The sequence below is a fragment of the Scardinius erythrophthalmus genome, assembly GCF_964197995.2.
Source record: "Scardinius erythrophthalmus genome assembly, chromosome: 12".
Taxonomy (NCBI): Eukaryota; Metazoa; Chordata; class Actinopteri; order Cypriniformes; family Leuciscidae; genus Scardinius; species Scardinius erythrophthalmus.
In genome coordinates this window covers 16,377,525-16,399,782 of record NC_138232.1, presented here as the reverse complement: position 1 = coordinate 16,399,782, position 22,258 = coordinate 16,377,525, and the positions used below count along the sequence as shown (strand labels likewise).

General features: G+C 37.5%; 3 protein-coding genes across 8 annotated transcripts in view; 2 read left to right on the top strand and 1 right to left on the bottom strand.

Moving 5' to 3' along the window:
- dock7 (dedicator of cytokinesis 7) overlaps window positions 1-12,159 on the top strand; it is a 44,395-nt gene extending 32,236 nt beyond the window's left edge. For 3 of the 6 annotated variants that reach the window (XM_081381042.1, XM_081381040.1, XM_081381038.1), the window contains 11 exons: window positions 348-540; window positions 631-774; window positions 1,253-1,384; window positions 3,057-3,071; window positions 7,429-7,554; window positions 7,648-7,737; window positions 7,834-8,070; window positions 9,746-9,889; window positions 10,590-10,696; window positions 11,042-11,209; window positions 11,701-12,159. In XM_081381042.1, coding sequence (XP_081237168.1) covers window positions 348-540; window positions 631-774; window positions 1,253-1,384; window positions 3,057-3,071; window positions 7,429-7,554; window positions 7,648-7,737; window positions 7,834-8,070; window positions 9,746-9,889; window positions 10,590-10,696; window positions 11,042-11,209; window positions 11,701-11,743 — 1,399 coding nt within the window. In that variant the 3' untranslated portion in view covers window positions 11,744-12,159. Of the gene's footprint in view, window positions 1-347; window positions 541-630; window positions 775-1,252; window positions 1,385-3,056; window positions 3,072-7,419; window positions 7,555-7,647; window positions 7,738-7,833; window positions 8,071-9,745; window positions 9,890-10,589; window positions 10,697-11,041; window positions 11,210-11,700 lie in introns of all 6 variants that reach the window. The other 3 variants (XM_081381041.1, XM_081381039.1, XM_081381043.1) reach the window with 2 other exon arrangements.
- usp1 (ubiquitin specific peptidase 1) lies at window positions 12,153-21,800 on the bottom strand. Its single transcript, XM_081381047.1, has 9 exons — window positions 21,647-21,800; window positions 21,081-21,262; window positions 20,864-20,990; window positions 20,309-20,407; window positions 19,264-19,430; window positions 16,533-17,203; window positions 15,040-15,204; window positions 14,736-14,937; window positions 12,153-13,875 (listed from the first exon to the last, which is right to left on the bottom strand). Exons 2-9 carry the CDS (start codon window positions 21,257-21,259, stop codon window positions 13,116-13,118), a joined length of 2,370 nt encoding a protein of 789 aa, XP_081237173.1. The 5' UTR covers window positions 21,260-21,262; window positions 21,647-21,800; the 3' UTR covers window positions 12,153-13,115.
- kank4 (KN motif and ankyrin repeat domains 4) overlaps window positions 21,309-22,258 on the top strand; it is a 57,726-nt gene continuing 56,776 nt past the window's right edge. The window contains exon 1 of the mRNA XM_081381046.1: window positions 21,309-22,133. The gene's annotated coding sequence lies outside the window, so the exon portion shown is untranslated. The remainder of the gene's footprint in view (window positions 22,134-22,258) is intronic.

Below are 22,258 nucleotides of genomic sequence, written 5' to 3'. Positions count from 1 at the left end.
TAATCTAGCATGAAAAATTGTTTTTAAAATAGATTTTATATAATAAATATATATATATATATATTATTAACTACAAACTATTACTGTCAGTATTGATTTGCATTTTTTTTAATTATTAATAAACTATACATTACTCTTCAAAAGTTTTTTTTTTTTAAGTTTATTCTTTCAAAAATAAAACAACTTTTGGATGTTTGTGTATAGGAAAACACATTCTTGTAATTTTCTAGAATAAAATCATGCAGTTTTCATGATATAGCTTCAATTGCAGAAACATGCAAAAAAATAAATAAATCACAATTTATTCCAGTATTTATCTAGACAAATTTCTCCTTTCACTTATGTAGGATTGCTAAGGGCTACCAGACATCCCCAGACCTACGACTGACTTGGCTGCAAAATATGGCAGGGAAGCACTCAGAGAGGAATAACCATGCAGAGGCAGCCCAATGCTTAGTACACAGCGCCGCCCTGGTGGCAGAGTACCTCAGCATGCTGGAGGACCGCAAGTACCTGCCTGTGGGCTGTGTCACATTTCAGGTTCCTGCTGCACCATGTGACAAAGATAATGATGCATCAGTCATTTGCTTTTTGATTGTAATATATTAATAAGGCTTTCTCACACCACAGAACATGTCCTCTAATGTGCTGGAAGAATCTGCTGTGTCAGATGATGTAGTGTCCCCGGATGAGGAGGGTATCTGCTCTGGGAAGTACTTCACTGAGGCAGGCTTAGTTGGGTTGCTGGAACAAGCTGCAGCCTCCTTTTCTATGGTGAGATGTTTACTATGTTGTTTAAAAGACCTCTTATCATGATTTTGGCTACATTTCTATTTGTTTCATTGATTCATATGTATAATAATATTTAACTTGTTAAATAAAAAAAGTGTTTAGTATCATATTTACATTTTGGTAGATAATAATTTATTATAATGCATTGTTTTTGTAAATACATGTTCTGATTTTTACTGATAATTTATAATTTTTGGTCCCACTTTTTTTGTGTGTATTAACTTACTATGTACTAATATTTAAATTAATCTTTTGACCATACCACAAAACCCACCCTAACCTTACCCGTATATCTCATGCCTAATAAAAATACCAATTTTTTCCCAAATACTTTGAGTATATATTGTGCAAATTAAAAAAAATATTAACTTCAGCAATCTAATATGCAATCATTTAACTGTATTACATCATATTGTTTTATATCGGGCATCAGCCACTTTTATCATTTATTTGTCTCCAGGCTGGTATGTACGAAGCAGTGAACGAAGTCTACAAAGTGCTCATTCCTATTCACGAGGCCAACAGGGATGCCAAGAAGCTAGCCACTATTCATGGTAAACTTCAGGAAGCCTTTGGCAAAATTGTGCATCAGGTAAATGCTTTAAAAAGGGAGTTTTCATTGTTTTGAATCCTAAAATAAAGACTGTTAGCCTCTTGATGCATGCTGTGTATCAGTTTAAAGGGGATTTCGCACCGGAGGAACCTTTTCACAGTTCCTAAAACTATTGGCGGAAGTACCCGTTTTTTGCCGTGTTCGCACCACAGGAACTAGGAACGATTTTAGTTCTAAGAACTCCTTTTGGAGGAACTAATTTAGCTCCTACTTCAGAGTAGGGTCAAGCACTCGGCAAACGCTAATACTTTTTCATATACTGTCTACTTTCTTTGTATTACAGTTCTATCTAATAACACATTAGACATCTTAAACTAATGAACACGAAGAATGCGAGCACTATGTGCTCAGGCTCTGGTTGGCGTTCTCATAAAGGTACAACAAGCGATGCTTACGTCACTTCAGAGTTCCTACTGGTGGTGAGAAGGCAACCAGGAAAATGTTCCTAGGGGATCTATTAGTTCTCGAGGAACAACCCTTGTGTCTAGTTCCTAGAACTACCCGGTGCGAAATCCCCTTAAGACAACAGGACTTTGTATTTTTGGCCTAGTAGTACAAAGCATCTGCCAGATGTCTAACTTGGCAATATTTTGCTTGTGTATACACACAGACGTGATTTATGTGTGACACGTGAAAGAGACTTTGCATTATCAAGACTGCATGTCTCTGTTTATCTCTTCTACATCAGAGTGACAGTGAGCATGTGGACTCTTTTCAGTGAGTTTTCCTGGGCATTATGAGTAGTATTCACACTAAGAATGAGAACTATAACGATAACTATATTAGGGTCCACACCAACTGACGATAATGTTCTGTTTATTATAATCGCGCGCTGTACTTATGTCATCTTCCGCTTTAATTGTTCAAGCTCTTTCAAGTCAGATGGACTCTGACTAGCTGTTAATGTTTCATCATTCAGCGGCAAAAATACTTTGAAAGTGATTCCAACGTTATTGTTCCTGTGATGTTATAGTTGTGGTGTGGACTTTGCTATTCTCTTAGAATTTGAACGCTTGTTAAAACGTCATAGTTATAGTTTTCATCGTTGGTGTGAATTGGCCTTGCTCATACTGTACATAGGGTTAATGATTTGAACAACTACTCTTTCTGTGCTATCGATGTAAATGATACCTCAGATTGCGCGGCTGGTTGATGAGAAGTGTGTTATAAACTTTTGTGAGCAGTCAACACTTGAAGTTTATACAAAAAACATCCCAAAGACATAGATTGAAAGAAGTGACCAGAATATTATAGAGGAATGGGGTGACCCTTTTGACCTGGCAACTACACAGAATAACCTAGAAACTGCATAGCAACATGCTAAAAAACACTACATGCACCTTAGCGTCTGTATAGAAAATCCCTGGGAACCTCCCAAGACACTGTTTTTTCTTTAAAAAAAAAAGTTTTTATATTATTCTGTCCGGTATAAATGGATGAATAGTCATGCATGGCAGATACAGTCTAACAAATATGCTACTTTTCAAAAGTTTGGGAAAAAATCCTACTTTGTCCAAACTTTTGAACAGTAGTGTATGATTTTTCAAAAAACGATTGTTTCCCACAATGCTTTGCAGTGAGTCTGGTCTTTTAAAGGGGGTGATTGTGACCTGTGTATGTTGATTTGTGCTGTATTCTCTCTGTTATACAGAGCACAGGCTGGGAGGTAGGTGCTAAACTTCATGGTTAATGCTTGGCCCTTACGTGCAAGCTGTGGGCGTTTATCATGACTCTCTATGCTTTGAATTTGACCCATTAACATGTTTATGGACGTTTTCATTTCTTCGTCCATCCCTCCATCTCTCTTTCCATGGGACTGCTGTCAGTGGTGTGTGGGCAGCAGCATCCCTCTTCTCATCTTCCTATCTCTCCTCTCTTTTTTTAAGGAAAAAGCGATGTTAACATTGTCAAATTTGACAGGCCATGCATGGGAGCCACTGTGAACACTAATAACAGATTTATTCACGAATGCCTCATTTCACTTCCTCATCCTCTCTCTCATCAGCATTGCCATCTATGTCTTATGTCTCTCAAAAGCACAGGGTTCGATTTATGCGAGGCATGTAGATAACCTTGAAGGATCGGTTTGCCCAGAAATGAAAATTCTGTCATAATTTTCTCACCCTCATGTCATCCCGAACCTGTATGACTTTATTTGTTCGCTGAAACATAAAAGGAGATATTCTGAATAATATACTGGTTTCTTCATGCAACTGGAGTTGGAGCTATCAGACTTTAAATAGGACACAAAAGAACCATGAAAGTGGTCAATATGACTCATACTCTATATTCCAAGTTTTCTGAATTTATAAAATGGCTTTTTGAGACAAACAGACCATGAAAGCTTCGAAAGCTTAAAAACGCTACCTTCGGGGGATGCATTCCAAGCTAGGAAAGCATCAAGGCACCAAAGCACTTCCGAATCAAAGCTTCACTTCCTGTCTCCTGAGATACCTTCATCTGATTGAATTTTGAAGGCAGCATAGATGTATCCTTACCTGCCTTTTGACCACAATCCTGTTGGTTCCATTCTGTGACAGTTAAGCTAAAAAAATAAAGATGGCGTCTAAAAGTTGCGTTTGGTGGTCAGTTTTTATGTAAATGTATGTTTTTGACCAACATTTTCCACTTTTGATGCCATTTCTAGTAAGAAATTACTATTTTAGTAATTAAATATTTGCTTATCACCAAAGCTTGCTTTTATTGTGCTGTAGATCATTAAACCGTTACAGCGCCTCAGAATCCTTTCCGATATCAGTTTCATGAGGTATGTTTGTGCACCAGTGCTGCCTGCAAAGTCATTCCCTGACAGGGCAGTGAGGCAACAAGTCAGCCACCTAAGCTTTCAGACGTAGCCCAAATTTAAGACCGGATCATCGAGTCAATGAGTTTAACTTGAACTTAAAGAGTCAGATTCTTTAAGAAGTCCATGTACTGTATATTGTGTGAACTGGATCAAATGATTCATCGCAAAAATTATTATTATTATTATTTTTTTGCTTTTGGATTGTTTGTGTGACTTCAGAAGACTTGTAATAGAATCACTTTTATGACAAATTTAATAGTGTGTGCCCCCCCCCCCAATCTGGAGTATGACAGCAACATCAACAGACATTTATCTCCATTAGAGTGTAACAATCAGCTTCCAGATGTACAATCCCATTCATTTTCTCCATAGGAAAATTGATTTGTTAATGATAACCTATAAAACTTTAAAGACAAACCTACTGTGAACTCTGAGGTTGCAAATGGATGGCATTTGCTTTTGTTGAAGTCATCAGGTCACATTATATTGACTTATTTTAAGAACTAATTGTGTTTAACAGCTGGATTCCTGTAATGCAATACAACTTGTTGCTGGTTGGTTTAGTTCAGGGCTTATAACCGGAAACCATGGTTGCTGAAAAAGTGGGCGGGCACTGTTGTGCTTTATATGGAAAATAGCAACCAGTATTATCTTCAACAAATCATCTTTAGTGTTCCACGGAAGAAAGAACGTCATACAGGTTTGGAATGACATGAGGGTGGGTTAACAGTGACATGATTATCAACTTTGGGGTATGTCTTTAACAAATGAAGAATAGCATGAATTAGGGACAGAAGCTTCTTAGAAAATATCCGAACATTTTTGGTATCTTGGTAAATTATGCGTTTTTCTTCTTCTAAAGGGACACGTACTGGTGATCATCAGTTTAAAACATCTATATTCATGTGTTGAAAGTGACATCCAAGTGACCTTCTCTTTATATGAGCTTTTGTTTCATTGCGAACTAAATCGACCCCTGAGTTCTCATTTACACCAATATGTTTGTATACTAGTATTAATCTCACTTGTTTATTTGCATGGCAGCGAGTCAACAAAACCTTCATATTTGCAGCATTACACCAGGAATGTCTACTTAATAAGAACCCTTTAGTGAACTTTTCACTGCCTGCTTCTTCCTCATTGCATGTTTATTGTTGGGTTTTAGTCTTTGTGTGTTTGTGTTTGTGTGTGTGTGTGTTTCTTTGTAAAATATGGATTTGGTAGTATTGCTGTTTGTTTTGTGTGTTCGTGTTTTGTTTAGCTTTCAAAGAGTTTCTTGGTTTCCTGATTAAAATATGTTCTGTTCTCTCCTTTTTTATTCCCCTGGTTGCTGACCCCTCCTCTTCCCACTTTAATTATTGTGTCTTGTGGTAAGTTCATAGTTTGAGGGTTTATTTCTGTAGCTTTTATGACGATCACAATGAACCAGAGATGGGCTGAACCATCTCAGACACACACAGAATCTGCACCCCAAAACTTCAGATTTCTACAGAATTGGAACATCCATCATCCACACAGTTTTATTACTTGTTTGTTTATACATTATGTTGGCTAATTTTAAAATGCCTACTATAACTCTCTTTAACTAATGTTTCCATTTAGAACCAAATAACGTAGTTATGGTAGTATTTTTATTGTGTTACTTCTTCAGGAACTTCTAATATATGGGATATATTACACAAATGAACATTGGAATTTCATGTCTTGCTAGACGCTGACCAAAGTCTATTCAGGCCCTTTGTTCTATTGTTTTATTAGCACAATCTGAGCATTGGCTGTATGTTTGGTCTGCTTTGGTTCAGCCCTTTTCTGCACCTTATTGATACTTCACTTCCTGTATGTAGAGCACTCAGACATGTTCCCGGCTTTGTACAAATACAAACACCATTACTTTTCTTTTCTTTCTGTCCTATTATGGCCTACCCTGTTACTCAAGTACACTAATTCTGCCATTCTATTTCTATTGTCATAACTATTTCAGTCTGGTGTTGCGTATTAGGCTACAGCAGCACGTTTACTTTCTCATGAGGAGCTTGCTACAACCTAAATGTTCTCTTTTGTTCCATTCTTTCTGTTCTTCGGAGTACAGTTGCTTACTTACTGTTTAAGGACATGAGGTTTTCTCTGGTCTTCCTCCTGTTATGTCCACCTTTGCTTATACAGTTGTCAGAGAAAGGTCCCACTTTGTTTTGAACTGCTGCTTGCACCACTATCCACAAGCTTGGCTCAAACTCTCATGTATTTTTGCTAGATTTTGTGTCTGATATGGATATCTCACTTTCTTCTCAGCTACTACTTCCTAAAAAGATCAAATAGATAATGCATACATACTGTTCAAAAGTTTGGGGTTGGCAAGCTTTTTTATGTTTTTGAAAGAAGTCTCTTATGCTCACCAAGGCTGTGTTTATTTAATTGAAAATACAGTAAAAACGGTAATATTGTTTCAATTTAAAATAACTGTTTTCTATTTAACATATTTTATTATTTACCTTATTCCTGTAATAGCAAAGCTGAATTTTCCGCAGTCTTCAGTGTCACGTGTCAGCCTTAAAAAATCATTCTAATATGCTGATTTTGGGATTAAGAAACATGATATAGACATCTTTTAATAAGATGACAATGCCTTTACTGTCAATTTTGATCAATTTAATGCATCCTTGCTGAATAAAAGCATGAATTTCTTTTAAAAAAACCTCTCTGACCTCGAACATTTGAATGGTTGTGTAAAATTGAGAAACTATGCAATATTTGTAAAATAATAATAATAATAATAATAATAAAAAAAAAACATCTGTCATAACACACGACCACTTAGTAGTGAAAGTAAAAGGGGATAGAAGCTAACCTTTTACTTCTCTTTCTTGGAGGTCGCAAAATATCCTCAAATATGGTCGATGTTTGTACTATAACGATACTGTATTAGTGTCTGTGTTTTCCTATATTTCTCTGTTATATGACTGCATAATCATTTCTAGAGTTGAATGCAGGTTATGTAAACAATGTTTCCATTGCTGTTGATAACTTGCTGCCAAGAGAAAATGTGTTTGCCTCATTGCACTTTAACTTTCTTTTATAAGTAACTGTTTTAGTAAAGCCATGCACATCAACATGAGTATCAACAGACTTTATATTTCCATGTTATCTAGCATTTTGAAATGGTAACTTCAACTGACAGCAAATTAGTAACTGACACATTTGTTTGTTTCAGGATGGAAAGCGAATGTTTGGCACCTATTTCAGAGTTGGATTTTACGGTTCTAAATTTGGTGACTTGGATGAGCAGGAGTTTGTATACAAAGAGCCAGCCATCACCAAGCTAGCAGAAATCTCACATCGACTTGAGGTACAAGACACTGGAATTGTTTGCATGGGTGCATTTTCTGTTTCACATGTTTTAGTAGATGAGTGATTTGACCGTTATTGTCTTAATTCTCAGAGTTTCTATGGTGAAAGGTTTGGTGAGGATCAAGTGGAAGTCATTAAAGATTCCAATCCAGTCGACAAGTGCAAACTGGACCCAAATAAGGTGTGTTTTTGTGCTGCGTTATGGTGCAAAATGTGTGTATGGAAATCAAACGATAATACTTTGCACAGAGAATAATATCTCTTTTCTCCATCACAGGCCTTTATTCAGATTACTTATGTTGAACCATATTTTGACACTTATGAAATGAAGGACCGCATCACTTACTTTGATAAGAACTACAACCTGCGGCGCTTCGTGTACTGCACGCCATTCACACTCGATGGAAGAGCTCACGGTGACCTGCATGAACAGTTTAAACGAAAGACCATCCTCACCACCTCCCACGCTTTCCCTTACATCAAGACCCGCATCAACATCATCCACAAAGAGGAGGTAAGTCAAACACGCATGCTTTGTGAAAGCTTCTATAGGGATTCATGCTAGACTGAAATTATATGAAAACATTGTTTTGGTTGTGTTTCGGCTCTGCGTGACTCTGCTGATGAATAAAGTTATCCTACTGCTCATAAAACTTTCTCTACAAGGCATTAGAGATATAACCAGTTTAGATGGAAAGGATCTCAAGCTGACTAGCTGAAGACGTTACTGTACCCATTAATAGACACTGTACTTCCTTTAAAATAAATTCCAGCGCAGGTCTACAACAACCATAATGAAATGACCCTTCACAATAGGTAATGCTTCACAGTGAACTCTGTTAAAGGGCTAAATATGGCAATTTATTTCAACAAAATGCCTTACTCACCTGTTGAGTAATAAAAAAATCTTTTTTTTTACAACATTTTGAATCCCTTACTTCTCACCATCTATGAAAAGCCAAGCCAATGTTGATTCTTGTTTTATTACTTGCGCTGTCGAATTCTCTTTTTGCCAGCAGGCTCTCATTGTTGGAGAATTTTCCCTTGATTCATGTCTAAGTATGAAGCAATGAAAATGACAAGCATGAAAAATAGGTCTGAAAAGGATGAGAGAATGGAAAATACCCAGTATGCATAAGAAATGCAAAGTGTCAAAATACTGTATGAAACAGAGCACCATTATGTGAGGTTTGACCAATAGAGAAGACATGTCTAACTGTGTCTAGGTCACCAGGCGTGACAGAGGGGAAGAGATAGATTTTAGGGTATCCATTGGAGACTTGATATGAAAAAGGTATAAAAATGAGTGCTGGATGTTGTAACCTCAGATGTCCGGATGGCCAGCCGGCTTCTCCTTTATTGTTTGTACAATAAAGTTAATTCTTCTGACCTGGAACTTCGACTCTGAGAAACTTCTTTGAGCCTTGAGCCAAGTAAGACTTTGAATTTGCCACAACATCCTCTGTTTGGCTTTTTTTTTAAACAGGTCATTTCCCCTGAGGTTCAAGATTTAGCATGCTCCATATCAACCTTTTTTTTGTCACAACAATGTATGTGAACTAAGCAATTTTTCTGTATTTATGGATATGACAAGACACGCATGGGTGAATGACGTATTTGCACATATTTCCCGCAGAAAAATGGCCTGGCTCCGCCCTCCTACGTACTTCCGCTCAATTTTCATTTTCCTTCAGCACTCCATCTGGGTTTGCGGTATATTTGTGGGTTTTCTCCGACCGGTCCAATCAGCGAACAGAGGGAGTGGCTGAGAACGATGACATTGAGGTTGTGCGCTATTTTGAGTTGTAGGGTTACGTCACGACCAAACATTAGCGATTGGTCATGGCAGATCCAGAGCGGCTCTGGACAGATCCAATAGTTTTAAACATCAACAGAGCACCCGCCTTCAAGGAAGTTACCGCTTGTCAATAGAGAGTGGCCAGACTCTCTGTACAAATGAAATGTACGACAGTCTGGTAGGACCAGGCTAACAAAAAAACATCCCGTCAGGTCTAAAATATAAACACTTATAACAGGCTTACCATAGTGAATCAGGGTAAGACAAAAACACGCTTTGGAAGAAAGATTGATGATGTATTGACTCGTTATTTAAATTTGGCTAATTTTGAACAAAAAGGTTACTGTGTACATTAAGGAAAGATTTTAAGACATTAATATTTGCTTTTCAGATCATCTCCACACCCATTGAAGTAGCCATTGAGGACATGCAGAAGAAGACACAGGAACTGGCCTTTGCCACTCATCAGGACCCATCTGATGCCAAAATGCTGCAGATGGTTCTGCAGGGGTCTGTTGGCACCACTGTTAACCAGGTGACTCCTTGGGCCTATTCACTAAGTAGTACATATGCAATATCACTGTCATTATTTTCTGGATTCATTTGTGCAATTTGGGCCTGGTTTCACAGAAAGGGCTTAGATTAAGCCAGGATTAGGCCTTAGTTTAATTAGGACACTTATGTAGCTTTTATAAATGTCCCTTAGGAAAAAGAAAACATTACTGATGAGCATCTTGAGATAAAACAGTGGCTCTGACATATTTTAAGATATGCAAGTGCTAGTTGCTTTCAGTTAAAACAGCTCAAGCATGCATTTTAGTCTGGGACTATTTTAAGCCTTGTCTGTGAAACGAGGGGTTTATGATACAGTAACAGTATAAATAACTATTCAGTTAATTGCTGGAAATTCAACCTCCAGAATTTGTAATATATTGCATTACTATGTAGCAGTGCTAACTATTTGATGAATGTAGTAACTTCAATACTTTAAGAATGAAAGACTTCAGATCTCATTTTATTTCATATTTATATTAGTTTGGAACCTGATGTCCATGAACTTAAAAAAATATATACACGACAAATTAATTATAAATGAATAATAATAGTTTTTCAGTCGTTTGTATCTAATGTCCATTATTGCACAGCCAAGTATCAGTGCAAACTTTGTGATGGTCAGGGGTCAAGTGAGAAATTAATTTGAATATTTCTAACCAACGTATTGTTTTTCTCTTCAGGGTCCTCTTGAGGTGGCCCAGGTGTTTCTGTCCGAGATCCCAAGCGATCCTAAACTCTACCGGCACCATAATAAACTACGACTGTGCTTCAAAGACTTTACTAAGAGGTTTGATTGCAGATGCTCTAACACTACATTTACATGGACTGCAGTAGTCCAACTACTGACCCCATTTCAGTATATTGAAGACATGTATACACTGTAATTAAACTTTTTTTTGTATCACATCAATCAAGAAATACAGCATAGTATGTAAATTGGATGATGTTTGCATACTATACTATAGATGATGCCATTCAACTGAACTATTATCCTAAAAATAGCTGGATAATTGCAGTCCGTGTATGGTTATATGGACGATGATAAGACCCATGCATTATTTTAATTGTTAAATGGTGATAATACAATTAGAACTTGAAATCGCCTATAATCAACCTTCAATAACCTCCCCAGGTGTGAAGATTCCCTTCGCAAAAATAAGAGTCTGATTGGTCCAGACCAGAAAGAGTATCAGAGAGAGCTGGAGAGGAACTATCACAGACTGAAAGAAGCTCTGCAGCCTCTCATTAACAGGAAGATCCCACAACTCTACAAACCTGTGTTACAGGTCAACTCACACAGGTCAGACAATACAAATGATGTCAAAAGCTGTTAAGAATGTATATTGCAGCTGATAAACTAGCTTTCTGCAGAAACTTGGTTTACCAAACTATGTTGTTTGAATGAATAACGGTGGGAGCTTGTACATCAAATATTGTGAAATTAATATGAATTCAGTTACTGTGAATCAAAATCAAATTACAATCAGGAAATGAACTCTATACCCAGTTCTATTTAGTGAAATGTTAATGCGCATCTTTCTTCAGGCCACATACACCCGGTCAATAGTTGGTTAATCATACGCGATGACATGATTGTCCAGAAAGCTGTGGGTGTTTTGAATGCATTTAACCTCTTTTTTCCACTTTAACAAGCAGCAAAAGGACGGCTTGACAAGGTAGCCAAGTTGTTTGAAAGGATGTTTTGTTACCATTAATATAACTTTTGATTCCTCGTGAAATCGTTTTACTCTTCTCTTCTTTCATAACATTAAGCTTTTCTTTTTCTTTCAGAGACTCTTTTAGCAGAATGAGCCTTCGCAAGCTAGACGTGTGAAGACTGAAGAAATAAAAAGAACATGCAATTTTATTTATTTGTATATATCAATCTTCCTCACCACATCAGTGTTTTTGCCATAAAGTAAAAGAAAAAAAGTTAAGTGTTAAGGCGTTTGGTACATCATTCTAATTTTGTATTTGTTTACAAAATGGCCTGTTACATGATCATAAGAACTGATGGTGAATTTAGCATACAATGTGTCAAACCTATATTCAATTCCTGTGTGCACTTTTTTTAATTTAAGTTTTTTTACTTCATCCCAGTGTATTTTTAATAGTCACGGTACAATTTAAGAGTTTATTTAATCCTTATGGAAAAAGCAAAAAAGTGATGAATTTTTTTCAGCATTATGTAGTTTTATGTACCTTTTGTTTACTTTAAATATTTTACTAAATAAACAACTCTAATAGCCATTCCAGTGTCGTTGTGTTAAAGAAACTGCACCAAAAGACAATTTTATATACTGGTGTTTTAATGTGGTAAATAAGAATCTACATAACCAGTAATAGAAAATATTTTAATTTCCCCCTCCCTTCTCAAATACACAACAGAATGCCATGTAGTAATAGAGATTCTCCATGAAATGGTTTATTTATTGCTCATAGAGATCTAACTGTAATGTCAAGGCCTGCTCACAACATGGAAAAAAGGAGAAAAGCTTCTTAGACTGGACTGAGGTATGACTGATAAACTATAAAAATAGAAAAATAGGTCACTTTATCCCTGTGGTCATTTATAGGCAATCAATACTCTGTACTTTCAAAGTCAACCACCTTTTATGATTTAGATTTGATTCTCTGTGTGGAAATAGCCAAATAATAGATCATAACTGCAGCGGGGGAACTAAACATTGCCTGTGACTTCCAATTTTAGAAATTAAGAGCCTAACATAAAATCTACTAAGGATTAATAATAGCCTCCAAAAGAGGAATGTCAAAATTTGAATTCATACTCGAGACAAACCCCAAACAAGCCAGAATAATTAATCTTTAAAAAAATATATAAAATATCAGTGCGCAAGAAAATCCTTTTGTGTTATTCATTACAGCTTCAAGGGAATGCTTGAATGTACAGGAAAACTGTCACATGCACTACTGTAAGTGCCAAGGTGCATTTGAAAAGCAGATGACATGGACTCGCTGAACAAGAGAAAAGAGCAAAGTACAAAAACAGTAAAAGAGAGGAGAAAAAAAAAAAAGTGGCAACAAATGTCATAGCCTTGAAAGTTTCACATTGACACTTGTTACACAAATGTACGTATAAACTATTAACATATCCTGACTTGCTTTTCCATTTACCTGCAAATGTACTTTCATAGTCCATGTCTTAACGGTAAAACTTCATAACTGTGAGGAGTGTCCATATCCGATCACTGAGAGACTCTCTTGTAGAACAGCAGGTAGGGCGTAGAGGTGGAGCACGTCTCAGGAGAACAGGCTCGGAGGAAGTCCTCTTCTTCAAAGAGTCTTACTTCGGAATCATCGAACAGCATCCACTTTCCCTCAAAGTCCAAAAGGTTTCGCAGAGCGAGGTCGAAACTCACCTGGGTCTCGTCGCCCATAGCATCGGCTCCCTCTTCCTCAGTCTCTTTCTTCACAGTGTTCTGAAGCAGAGTACCGGTGGCACGACTGGCCAAGCTGGAAGCCTTCTCTGGATTGGTTTGCTTGCCGTTGCTGAGCTCATAACTGGTGACGGTCCTCTGTCCCCCTAAAAGCCCAACACCCTCGGAGCTCCTCTTGCCTCCTGCTTTGCCGGACATGCTGCTTGTTGAGCTGGCTCTCGCCACATTGCGGCTCCTGCCGGACAAGCTGAAAGACACCTCACCGTCATCGTAATCTGTTTGAGGTGCCTCCTCTTTCTTCTGTTTGGGGTCTTCCTCTGTGTCTCGGTCTTGCTCTTCATCCTGAGACTGAGGCCTGAGATTGGTGCGATGGAGATCCATCATGCGGATGTAAGTGGTGTAGTGACCACTGCTGATGGTTACTCCGCTGTGCATGACCACGGCGAAGAGCTCGTAGTGATGGCTCTGGTCAGGAGAATCAGGTTGAGTGCACCACTCGTGCAGTGAAAGTTTGAGAGGGGTCTGCAGAGGTGTGTTCACCTTGGAAAGGCCAGCATAAGGGTCCATCCTGTTAAAAAGTGAAGAATTAATTGATGATAACTTTAACAAGACTGAATAAAATGATTGTTTTAAGTGTCTACTGACTTTTCTTTGCTGTGTAACGAAAAAAGGCAATAAAAATGTTTGCATTGTTCATGCCCATTGATTTTATTTTTTTCTTCTTGTATGCAATCATTAGCTGTTTCCATCCAAAGTTGTGAATTTAACTTGTGTGCAAAATTGGAATATTGCATAAAACATTTATGAATAAAGCACCGTTTCCATCCAGTGAGTCAAAGATAACAAAATAGTCACGTCCTGATAAACTGGTGCTACAAATAACTAAGAAATGTAGGACAAGCTTCTGTATATACAAATGTTTGTATACAACAAGTTACTTGTTTGGTATAATTCCCTCCGAACGCAAGATGACATTTCAGAACAACCAAAACAGCATTTCAAAAAGATTATTCCGCTGGTTAGTCCAGTTATGCTGACCCGTCGCACAAAGTCCCATGATTTATTTTAATTTTTTATGTGCATTAAGGAATTTATTTGTTAAATGTGTTTCCAACAGTTTATGTGCATGTTTTCTTATTGGATAAAAAATTATCCGACTCAAACGAGCACACAAGTCTTGTATGCGCATCTTGGCGTTTTCATCCAGCAGTTTTTGATGCTATATCCCAAAATGCGCATAAAAATAGGTGGATGGAAACATAGCTATTAAGGACAAGGTGACACTTTTTGAATGGCTTCTTGAGTCCAAATGTTTACATGCTGAAACAGCAACAAAAAAAAGTTTTAAAAAATTACTCATGGGAGCTCTTCACTGTTCAGTAGTTAAAAGAAAGGAATTAAGCTCTAAAATCAAACAAGAGTACATACTCGGAGCCATTGGCAGCAAAGCATTTCAGGTGGATTGTTACGACTTCTGGTGTTTTGTCAAACAGAAGACTTCTCTCAGCTTCGGTGTAGTGATGACAGGTCTCACAGAAATATTTATCTTGACCCACAATCCGCTCAACAGATGCAAATTGAGATATGGCCCACTTGAGAGTTTTCAGCTCAGGCTTGGGATCTGGAGAAACTGAAAAGGAAGTATACAGTTATTAAAATATGAAATGTCATCAGGGAGTGTTGACTGATGGACACAAACACAGATGGATTTAAATGCTTTCAGTGTACTCACTCTCAGAACTGGAGTCAGGGGAGCTGGTCTCATCCTCTTGCACAGGTACGCTGATATCTTGAAAGTCCTCTCTCCTCTCTGTGAAACACTCACATTCCAGGCAGCGTGTCCGCAGCACCAGCTGACCCTGGAACATCCACTTCAGCACATCCAGGCCTGATAGATCTAATCATACAAAGCAATGCTTGTAGTTATTGATCACAAATACATTATACACATTAGTCCAGTCATTTTATGAAAAAAGGTTGAACAAATTGCAACAGATTACTTGCATCAAGACAAACTAAAATACAACTAAAATGTATTACAAGTTTTTTGAAATTGTTTGTTAACATGGACAAACGGTGCATAATCTAATTACGTAAGTGCTAATTTGCATAAATACCACAACAGGTCTAAACATTGGGTATAGCTAGGTGAAAATGTCTTGTTGAATCTTGTTGACACATAACAGTAAAATACTTAATGTTAAGGTCTGAATGGAACACATTTAGGCTACCCATGAGCATGAATACATAGAGGCAGGAAGAAGTACTTTAGAAACCAGCCTTTATTAATTATTATTGCAGAAATGGGGTTTGGGGCTGGGTCCGTAGGACTGTTTCTGGGGATTCACTTTTTATTTTAACTACCTTTTGTCTTCTGCATTCTCCATACCATTGTCTCCTGTTTTTCCCTCAGACTCGTCCCCCAGAAACAGTCCCACGAACCCAGTCCCAAACCCAATCTCTTAAAAATTATGAGTTAAATTTAATTTTTAAAAATCTTAAAAAAAGTACTTCTTCCTGCCTCTATGTATTCATGCTCATGGGTAGCCTAAATGTGTTCCATTCAGACCTTAACATAAAGTATTTTACCGTTATGTACTGTCAACAAGATTCAACAAGACATTTTCACCTAGCTATACGCAATGTTTAGACCTGTTGTGGTATTTATGCAAATTAGCACTTACGTATTTAGATTATGCACCGTTTGTCCATGTTAACAAACAATTTTAAAAAACTTGTTATACATTTTTTGTTTGTTTTGATGCAAGTAATCAACTCAGTAATTTTCATGGTGATATCTAAAGGTTAACATTTTTTAAGAAAAAGAATGAATAGGCGTATGAATAGGCTATATTTGGGTCTTTTTTGAAACTTTCCACTAATGGGATTATTCGGGGCTTTTTTTCCTTACTCAAGACATTGAGGATACAAAATCAGTTGAGTTTGCTTCTGTTGCAATTTGTTCAAAGTTGACCCCCATTTTGGCTTAAAACGACTGGACTATATATATAAAGTGCTATATCTAAAGTTACATTTCATTGCAGCTCTTCAAATTTTTTTTATAATTTCTGTTTATAAATTATCAACATATTTCTCTCAAGTGAAATGTCCAGCTCAAATGTAGAGACAATTCACTTGTCAGTGAATAGTACAGATTTTCTGTTTCTAAAAAAAATCTGGATAGAGGATATCATTTGATTACAAACCTTTGACAAAGATATTTACCTTCACTCTTTCCCAGACTCTGTTTAACACCTTGAGTTCTGCTCTCGTTCTCAGATGTATCCTTCTCCTGCTTCTCTTCGGCACTACAATCGGATTTCTTCTTGATTTCCCCTCTCCCTCCTATGTGTGAAGTAATACGTCCCATGCTGCGGAACTTCGAGAAGATGCTAGGCTGCTTCCCAGATGGTTTCAACCAGCCAAGCTTCCCTCTCCTTGTCCTCTTTCCCACCTCTTTGGGGGAACTGTCATTCTTCTCTTCCTCTGTGGTGCTCCCTCTGTCCTTCTCTTGCTCTTTTTCCTCTTGCTCCTCTGCTCCATTCTTGTGGTTAGTTTCCGAACTCTCTGTGGTTATGTCACTGGAGGACTTGCGTTTAGAGCGGGTCATAGGCATATTTTCCTCATTTTTCTTTGCCTTGCATTGAGATTTTGGCTTCTTCTTAGCGTTGCCTGCTTCTGTGTCGCTCTTTCTCTTTCCACTCAGCTGGCCGTCTGAGCTCCCATCATCCTCGTGCGTGGTCTCCCCCGTTCCATTGCTCATTGTGCTCTCCTTCTGGTTGTCTGTTTGATCTTTTTTGATAGTGTCACAGGCCTCCTGGATACTTGCTAGGATGCACTGCAGTACCTCCTGTGCATCATGTTGCAAGTAACCCTCATACATTGGATTGAGCTGCCTGTAGAGGAGAACTCGAACAGGTTAGTCTAGAAACTCATTAAAGCCAAGGTGACCGTGGCAAGAAAAACTCAATGACAGGGTTTTTCCTACATTGAAAATTTTTTGGCGGCCGCCAAAACGATTTTTTGTCCCGCCAAAGCCTTATTTGATCTGTAATTGGGTTTTGTGAGTGAAGCAGGCTACTGACGGAGTGACGGAGAGAACGATCACAGCACCCCACCCCCGCGCGCGCACTCTCCGTCTTCTTTGCTCTCTCCCTCGCATCAAAATCAACTGATCCTAAAGGTCGGAAGACCGAATCCATGTTTCACGTGGTGTATTCGGAGAATATTTTTGCTGAATTAGCACTGGGTGTGAATTGCAGTCAAAAAAAAGTTGCCTTATCTTCTCTTACAACTTGTGACAAGCATTCTGCACATGCAGCTGACATAACTTTAAATAAACGCAAAAAATCTATCCAGTTTGAAGTGGTTTAGGGTTTTTGATCGTGGATGATTATAATGTCTCCACGATCTGCTTTTAAAGAAATATCGTAGAATCGTGCATTATATCTGTTCTGGCGCCTCTGTCCCTGTATTTTTTTTTACAGTCTATGGTCCCAACATACTGAACAACGCGACGTATATTCACATAAAATGTTAACGCAGCGGAACGGAACGGGACACTGCAGTTCATAATTTGCATGTGCTTTAATGCCTTGTCGGTTAAACATTTAGGCTAATTCGCGTGCTGATGCACTGTTACGTGTGAGTTCCTCAGCGCGTACATGTGAAGCTCACATGCACTAAAAGCCTGTCTACCAGCGCCTGGATACTTGACTAAGTTATCTTTCGAGTCTTATTGTGCTTATACTGTTAAATACACACAAGGTTTACATAAACAAAGTCGGTTATGTCTAAAGTGAAAGCAAACTTGAGAAAATTGAGAGAAAATCTGCTTGTCAAATGCGTGTATAGTAGACGCGTCGCGCACAACTCTTAAAGAGACAGTAGTTATAGTAAACACGCTGCCGCTTGTCCTTAAAGGGATAGTTCACCCAAAAATAAAAATTATCTCATAGTTTACGCACTCTAATGTTATTCCAATCCTCTATTAATTTCCTTCTAATATTTTTCTAATATTAATATTTTGAAAAATGTGGCTATCCAAACAGTAGCTGGTCCCCATTGACTTCCATAGGAGAAAAATATACTATACTATACTATACTAAATATACTACCCTTTTTTTAATTTGTATATTAAGTTGTGTATGTGTAATGTGTATCTTTGATCTTAATTTTTAATAACAAAGAAAATAATGACAAATATTTTTATCTTCGCCCCTGTCTGCCTTTTTTTATTTTTTTATTTTGTTACCTAAGGCTTTGTTTTTAAAATATGGACATTAGTTTGGCTGTAATGCTAAGTCACAAAATAGTAAAACCAACATAAAAAGAATCGTGATAAAATTGTGAATCGTGATTTCCCTGAAAAAAATCGTGATATGATATTTTTGCCATATCGCCCACCATCTTTCAAAACAATGAAAGCCAGTCGTGGAAAAATCACAGCTTTTTTTGCAAAGAGGGCAAGGAAGGATGACAGTGAGAGTGACAGGTAATATCTGTGTCTGATAATTGCAGTCTATATATAATTTGGAAGAGGTTTAAAATTGAATTATCAGCCACAGTCTGGAAGAAAATGGCCCCCAAAATAAATAAAATAAAAGAATGAACAACCAAATATTAACAACGAGGAACAAAAGAAACAAACGTCAAGGTATAGATATAAAATAAGTTGTAATCGCTTTCTTTTACTATCTAGCCTGACAGTGATCGTTTTTTCCTGAATAAATAGGTTAAGAAAAAAATCACAAACTGTTTCTTTGTATTTATTTTAAATTTAACATGTATTGTCAATATTGGGCTTGCGGATCATGTGGGTACTAGGGTACTCTTTGCTGTGTGTGGATGACCATGTCGGTCAGCCACCACCGAAGACCAATTTTGACCCAGGAAAAACCCTGAATGAGATGTTTAAATCTCTTTTCAATGTTGTTGAACGACACTCTGGCATTACCTAAGCGTGTTAAGTAGCTTGCGGGGTGGTGTGGCAAGCTCTCCGTCGCTGTATTTTTCAGGGTTAAGCAGGAAGCTGGATTGCAGCTGTTCCACAGAGGAGATGAGGCTGTGGAAACTGCCCAGAAGCTCCATGGGAACAGGTAGGGCATTCTCTCCAGAGTCCCCCTGATAACATCAAACATGCAATGTTAACTGCAATCAACTATAGTCAAGGCAGCAATATTAATATATTCTGTACATGTATCCAATTAGCTAATTTAGTACATTTATCAATGTAACAAATGTAGATCTTGTTTCTAAATTTAGGCTGTGCCGGTAAACTTGACAACCGCACCACCGCGGTGGCTGAGTAGCACCTGAATATTATGACACGAGTGAAGCATAAAGGTTTGTTTACAAAAGAAATAATAGGTTAGCAATTAAATGTTACATCGCAGCCATGAAAACATTTGGATTCATGACGAATGAGAGAGTTGTGCGTGAGCCCATACATTTTAGCTTTGAATTCTGGTTTGCGATCTGGTCACTCGATTATCAGCGAATTTAACAATATTCCATTAGTTATTCCACTGGACATGGAATCTCTTGTTTCTTTTCCCAAATCTTCACTCACGTCTCAACCATTTTCTAAGGGGATTATAAACATCTCTTCCTTGGTTCCCTTTTAATTAGGCCTATTATATTTGTACTCTTTTAGTTTCGCTTTCTCTTGCAGCGCAAAATCAAACACAGCCTAAATGTCTTGCCCTTGTGGAAGATAAAATTCGCTCTTCAGACCTTTTACAACAAGTAGAAAACATGAAGATATCAGAAAAGAGATCGATGGTCTTTTTCCTGTTCGTGTCCCACATCCCTCTATATGGCTATATGACACGTCTCTTTTTTTTTATATTTAACTATTTTATTATTTAAGTTACCGTTATTTACTGATATTTATGTCAATGCTTTACAGGCTTTAGTGTGTTGATACTTTTTTGCTCAACTAAAGACTGATTTTTTTTTTTACATTTCAAAACAACCCCCCACCTCTTTTTAAGACCCACCTCATTTTTGGTACCATCTTCTTGCTGTTGGTCTTTCAGCTTAGCCAAATGACACAAAGATCTGATGGCCTCTTTAAAACCAGGACAGTAATGTAAGACCTGAAATTTGTAAGAAGGGTACACTCTGTTTAATTAATCCAGTTTAATTGTCCAGACTACTATAATATTAATATGCAGATATTTAAGGCAAAATACCACAGGCAAAAAAAAAAAAAAAAAAAAAAAAAAAAAAAAAAAAAGACGACTTCCATAGAAGTCAATGGCTACTGTCAACTGTCTGGATACCAACAGTCTTGAAAATATCTTCTTTTGTCTTCAACAGAAGAACAGAACTTCAACAGAAGTTTGGAACAACATGAGGGTTAGGAAATAATGACAATATTTTCATTTTTGGGTTAACTATACCTTTAATTGTACTGTGATAAATCAATGTGCAGAACTATACTGATCAATAAGTCTGTTTTTGTTGTTGTTTTAAACCATATTCACCTGTGGTATCTTGCCTTAAGAACAGTGTTATGAATAAAACATAAGCAAGTAAGCTGAACTGCATACCTGAAGGATGCTATTCAGATAGCAGGTGTTCCCCAAATTATTAAGCCCTACAAAGGGCACCAGGCTCTCGCGCTTCTCACCAGTAAGAGGAGATGAAGGGCAAGGCATTGGCACAACCTGGTCATGACTTGAGGCGGAAAAGTGGGAACAGTTAGGAAAAATAATGTGGTACTTCAACATAATCCATATTTGATAGCGTAATAACAACATGCCATACTTAGTAGTCTCTTCTGGTTCAGCGGCACTGCTATCTTCTGCTGGGGGCTCTGAGAAGTCCAGGGCTCGTTTGGTGTCCTTCTTCTGGAAGAACTTTAGAGAGAGTTTGCTTTTCTTCACAGGACTGCCCGATGCAGCCACCACTCCACCTTCACTATGCAGCCCGGGCATTTTAACCATTCACTAAAGAAGATAAAAGAGAAAGTAAAGCGAATGTCAAACACGTAACGCACTCACTCAAAAATATTGAAGACAAGCCACGAACCGCGTGAGAACCTTGGGCTCAGATGTGCCTTATAAAATACTTGAAGCTGATCTGCTATAAATAACTCCAACTATCACACTTTTATTTATATATAATCGTTTAATGTTTAATATTCGCGTCATATTGTTTTGAAATCCGTAGTGTGATCATTATTAATTCATATGTATGAAGGAACATAATATAACTAGCAGTGTGGCTAACCGTAGCGGCCCAGCCCACACAACATGCACGTTAATTTCTGCAAGAGAAACGTTACTTCAGAATTACGTAATAAGAAATAGAAGTACATTTAATGGTCTTACCTAATGAGTCCTATTATTCATGCGTTACATTTTCGGAAAAGACAATCCAAAGTACGCAGTTTCGTTTTAAACATAAACAACTTGACATTATTACGCGCGCCTGCTGTAGATGTAGAACTTGGCGCTTTTTCCACGATTGAGACTCCCTGCTACTGCCTGAACAAAATGATACGGTCGAAAAAAATGTGTGAGATTAAAGAATGAGCGCAGCCCGAATTCTACGATTTATTTTTGTTTTTGTTTGTGAAAATATGTATTTTTCAAAACCATGAATAAAAATCTAAATTAGTTTTCCGGCATCATTTTGGACTACCACATTGTGTTGCGTGCAGTCTATGGCTGTCTGACAAGCTTAAAGAATGCCATTTTAAGCCGATCTGAGATCAGTAACGCGCAGGTTTGTAATTGTGTTGCGGATGGAGTTTGTGAATACGAGGCTAAATCTGGATCAGCTTAAAAGGGAGCTTCACAGGTAACCGTCTGCACGGTAAATAAATCTATATCTTTTTGTAAAATATTCTAAATTAAGTGTTTTTGTTTTAGGGCTTCTGTTATTCGTACCGGTATGTCAAATTTAAAAACGTGAGTTGCAAGAAATTGTAAGTTACATTT

What these genes read in the sequence shown, in the direction of transcription:
- usp1 (XM_081381047.1), bottom strand. Translation starts at nt 21,259, where the DNA reads ATGGTTAAAATGCCCGGGCTGCATAGTGAAGGTGGAGTGGTGGCTGCA. An exon ending in AAGCTACTTAACACGCTTAG is followed by an intron (nt 17,204 to 19,263) that starts GTAATGCCAGAG and finishes TCTCCTCTACAG; the next exon opens with GCAGCTCAATCCAATGTATG. An exon ending in CCCTGACTCCAGTTCTGAGA is followed by an intron (nt 14,938 to 15,039) that starts GTGAGTACACTG and finishes CTTCCTTTTCAG; the next exon opens with TTTCTCCAGATCCCAAGCCT.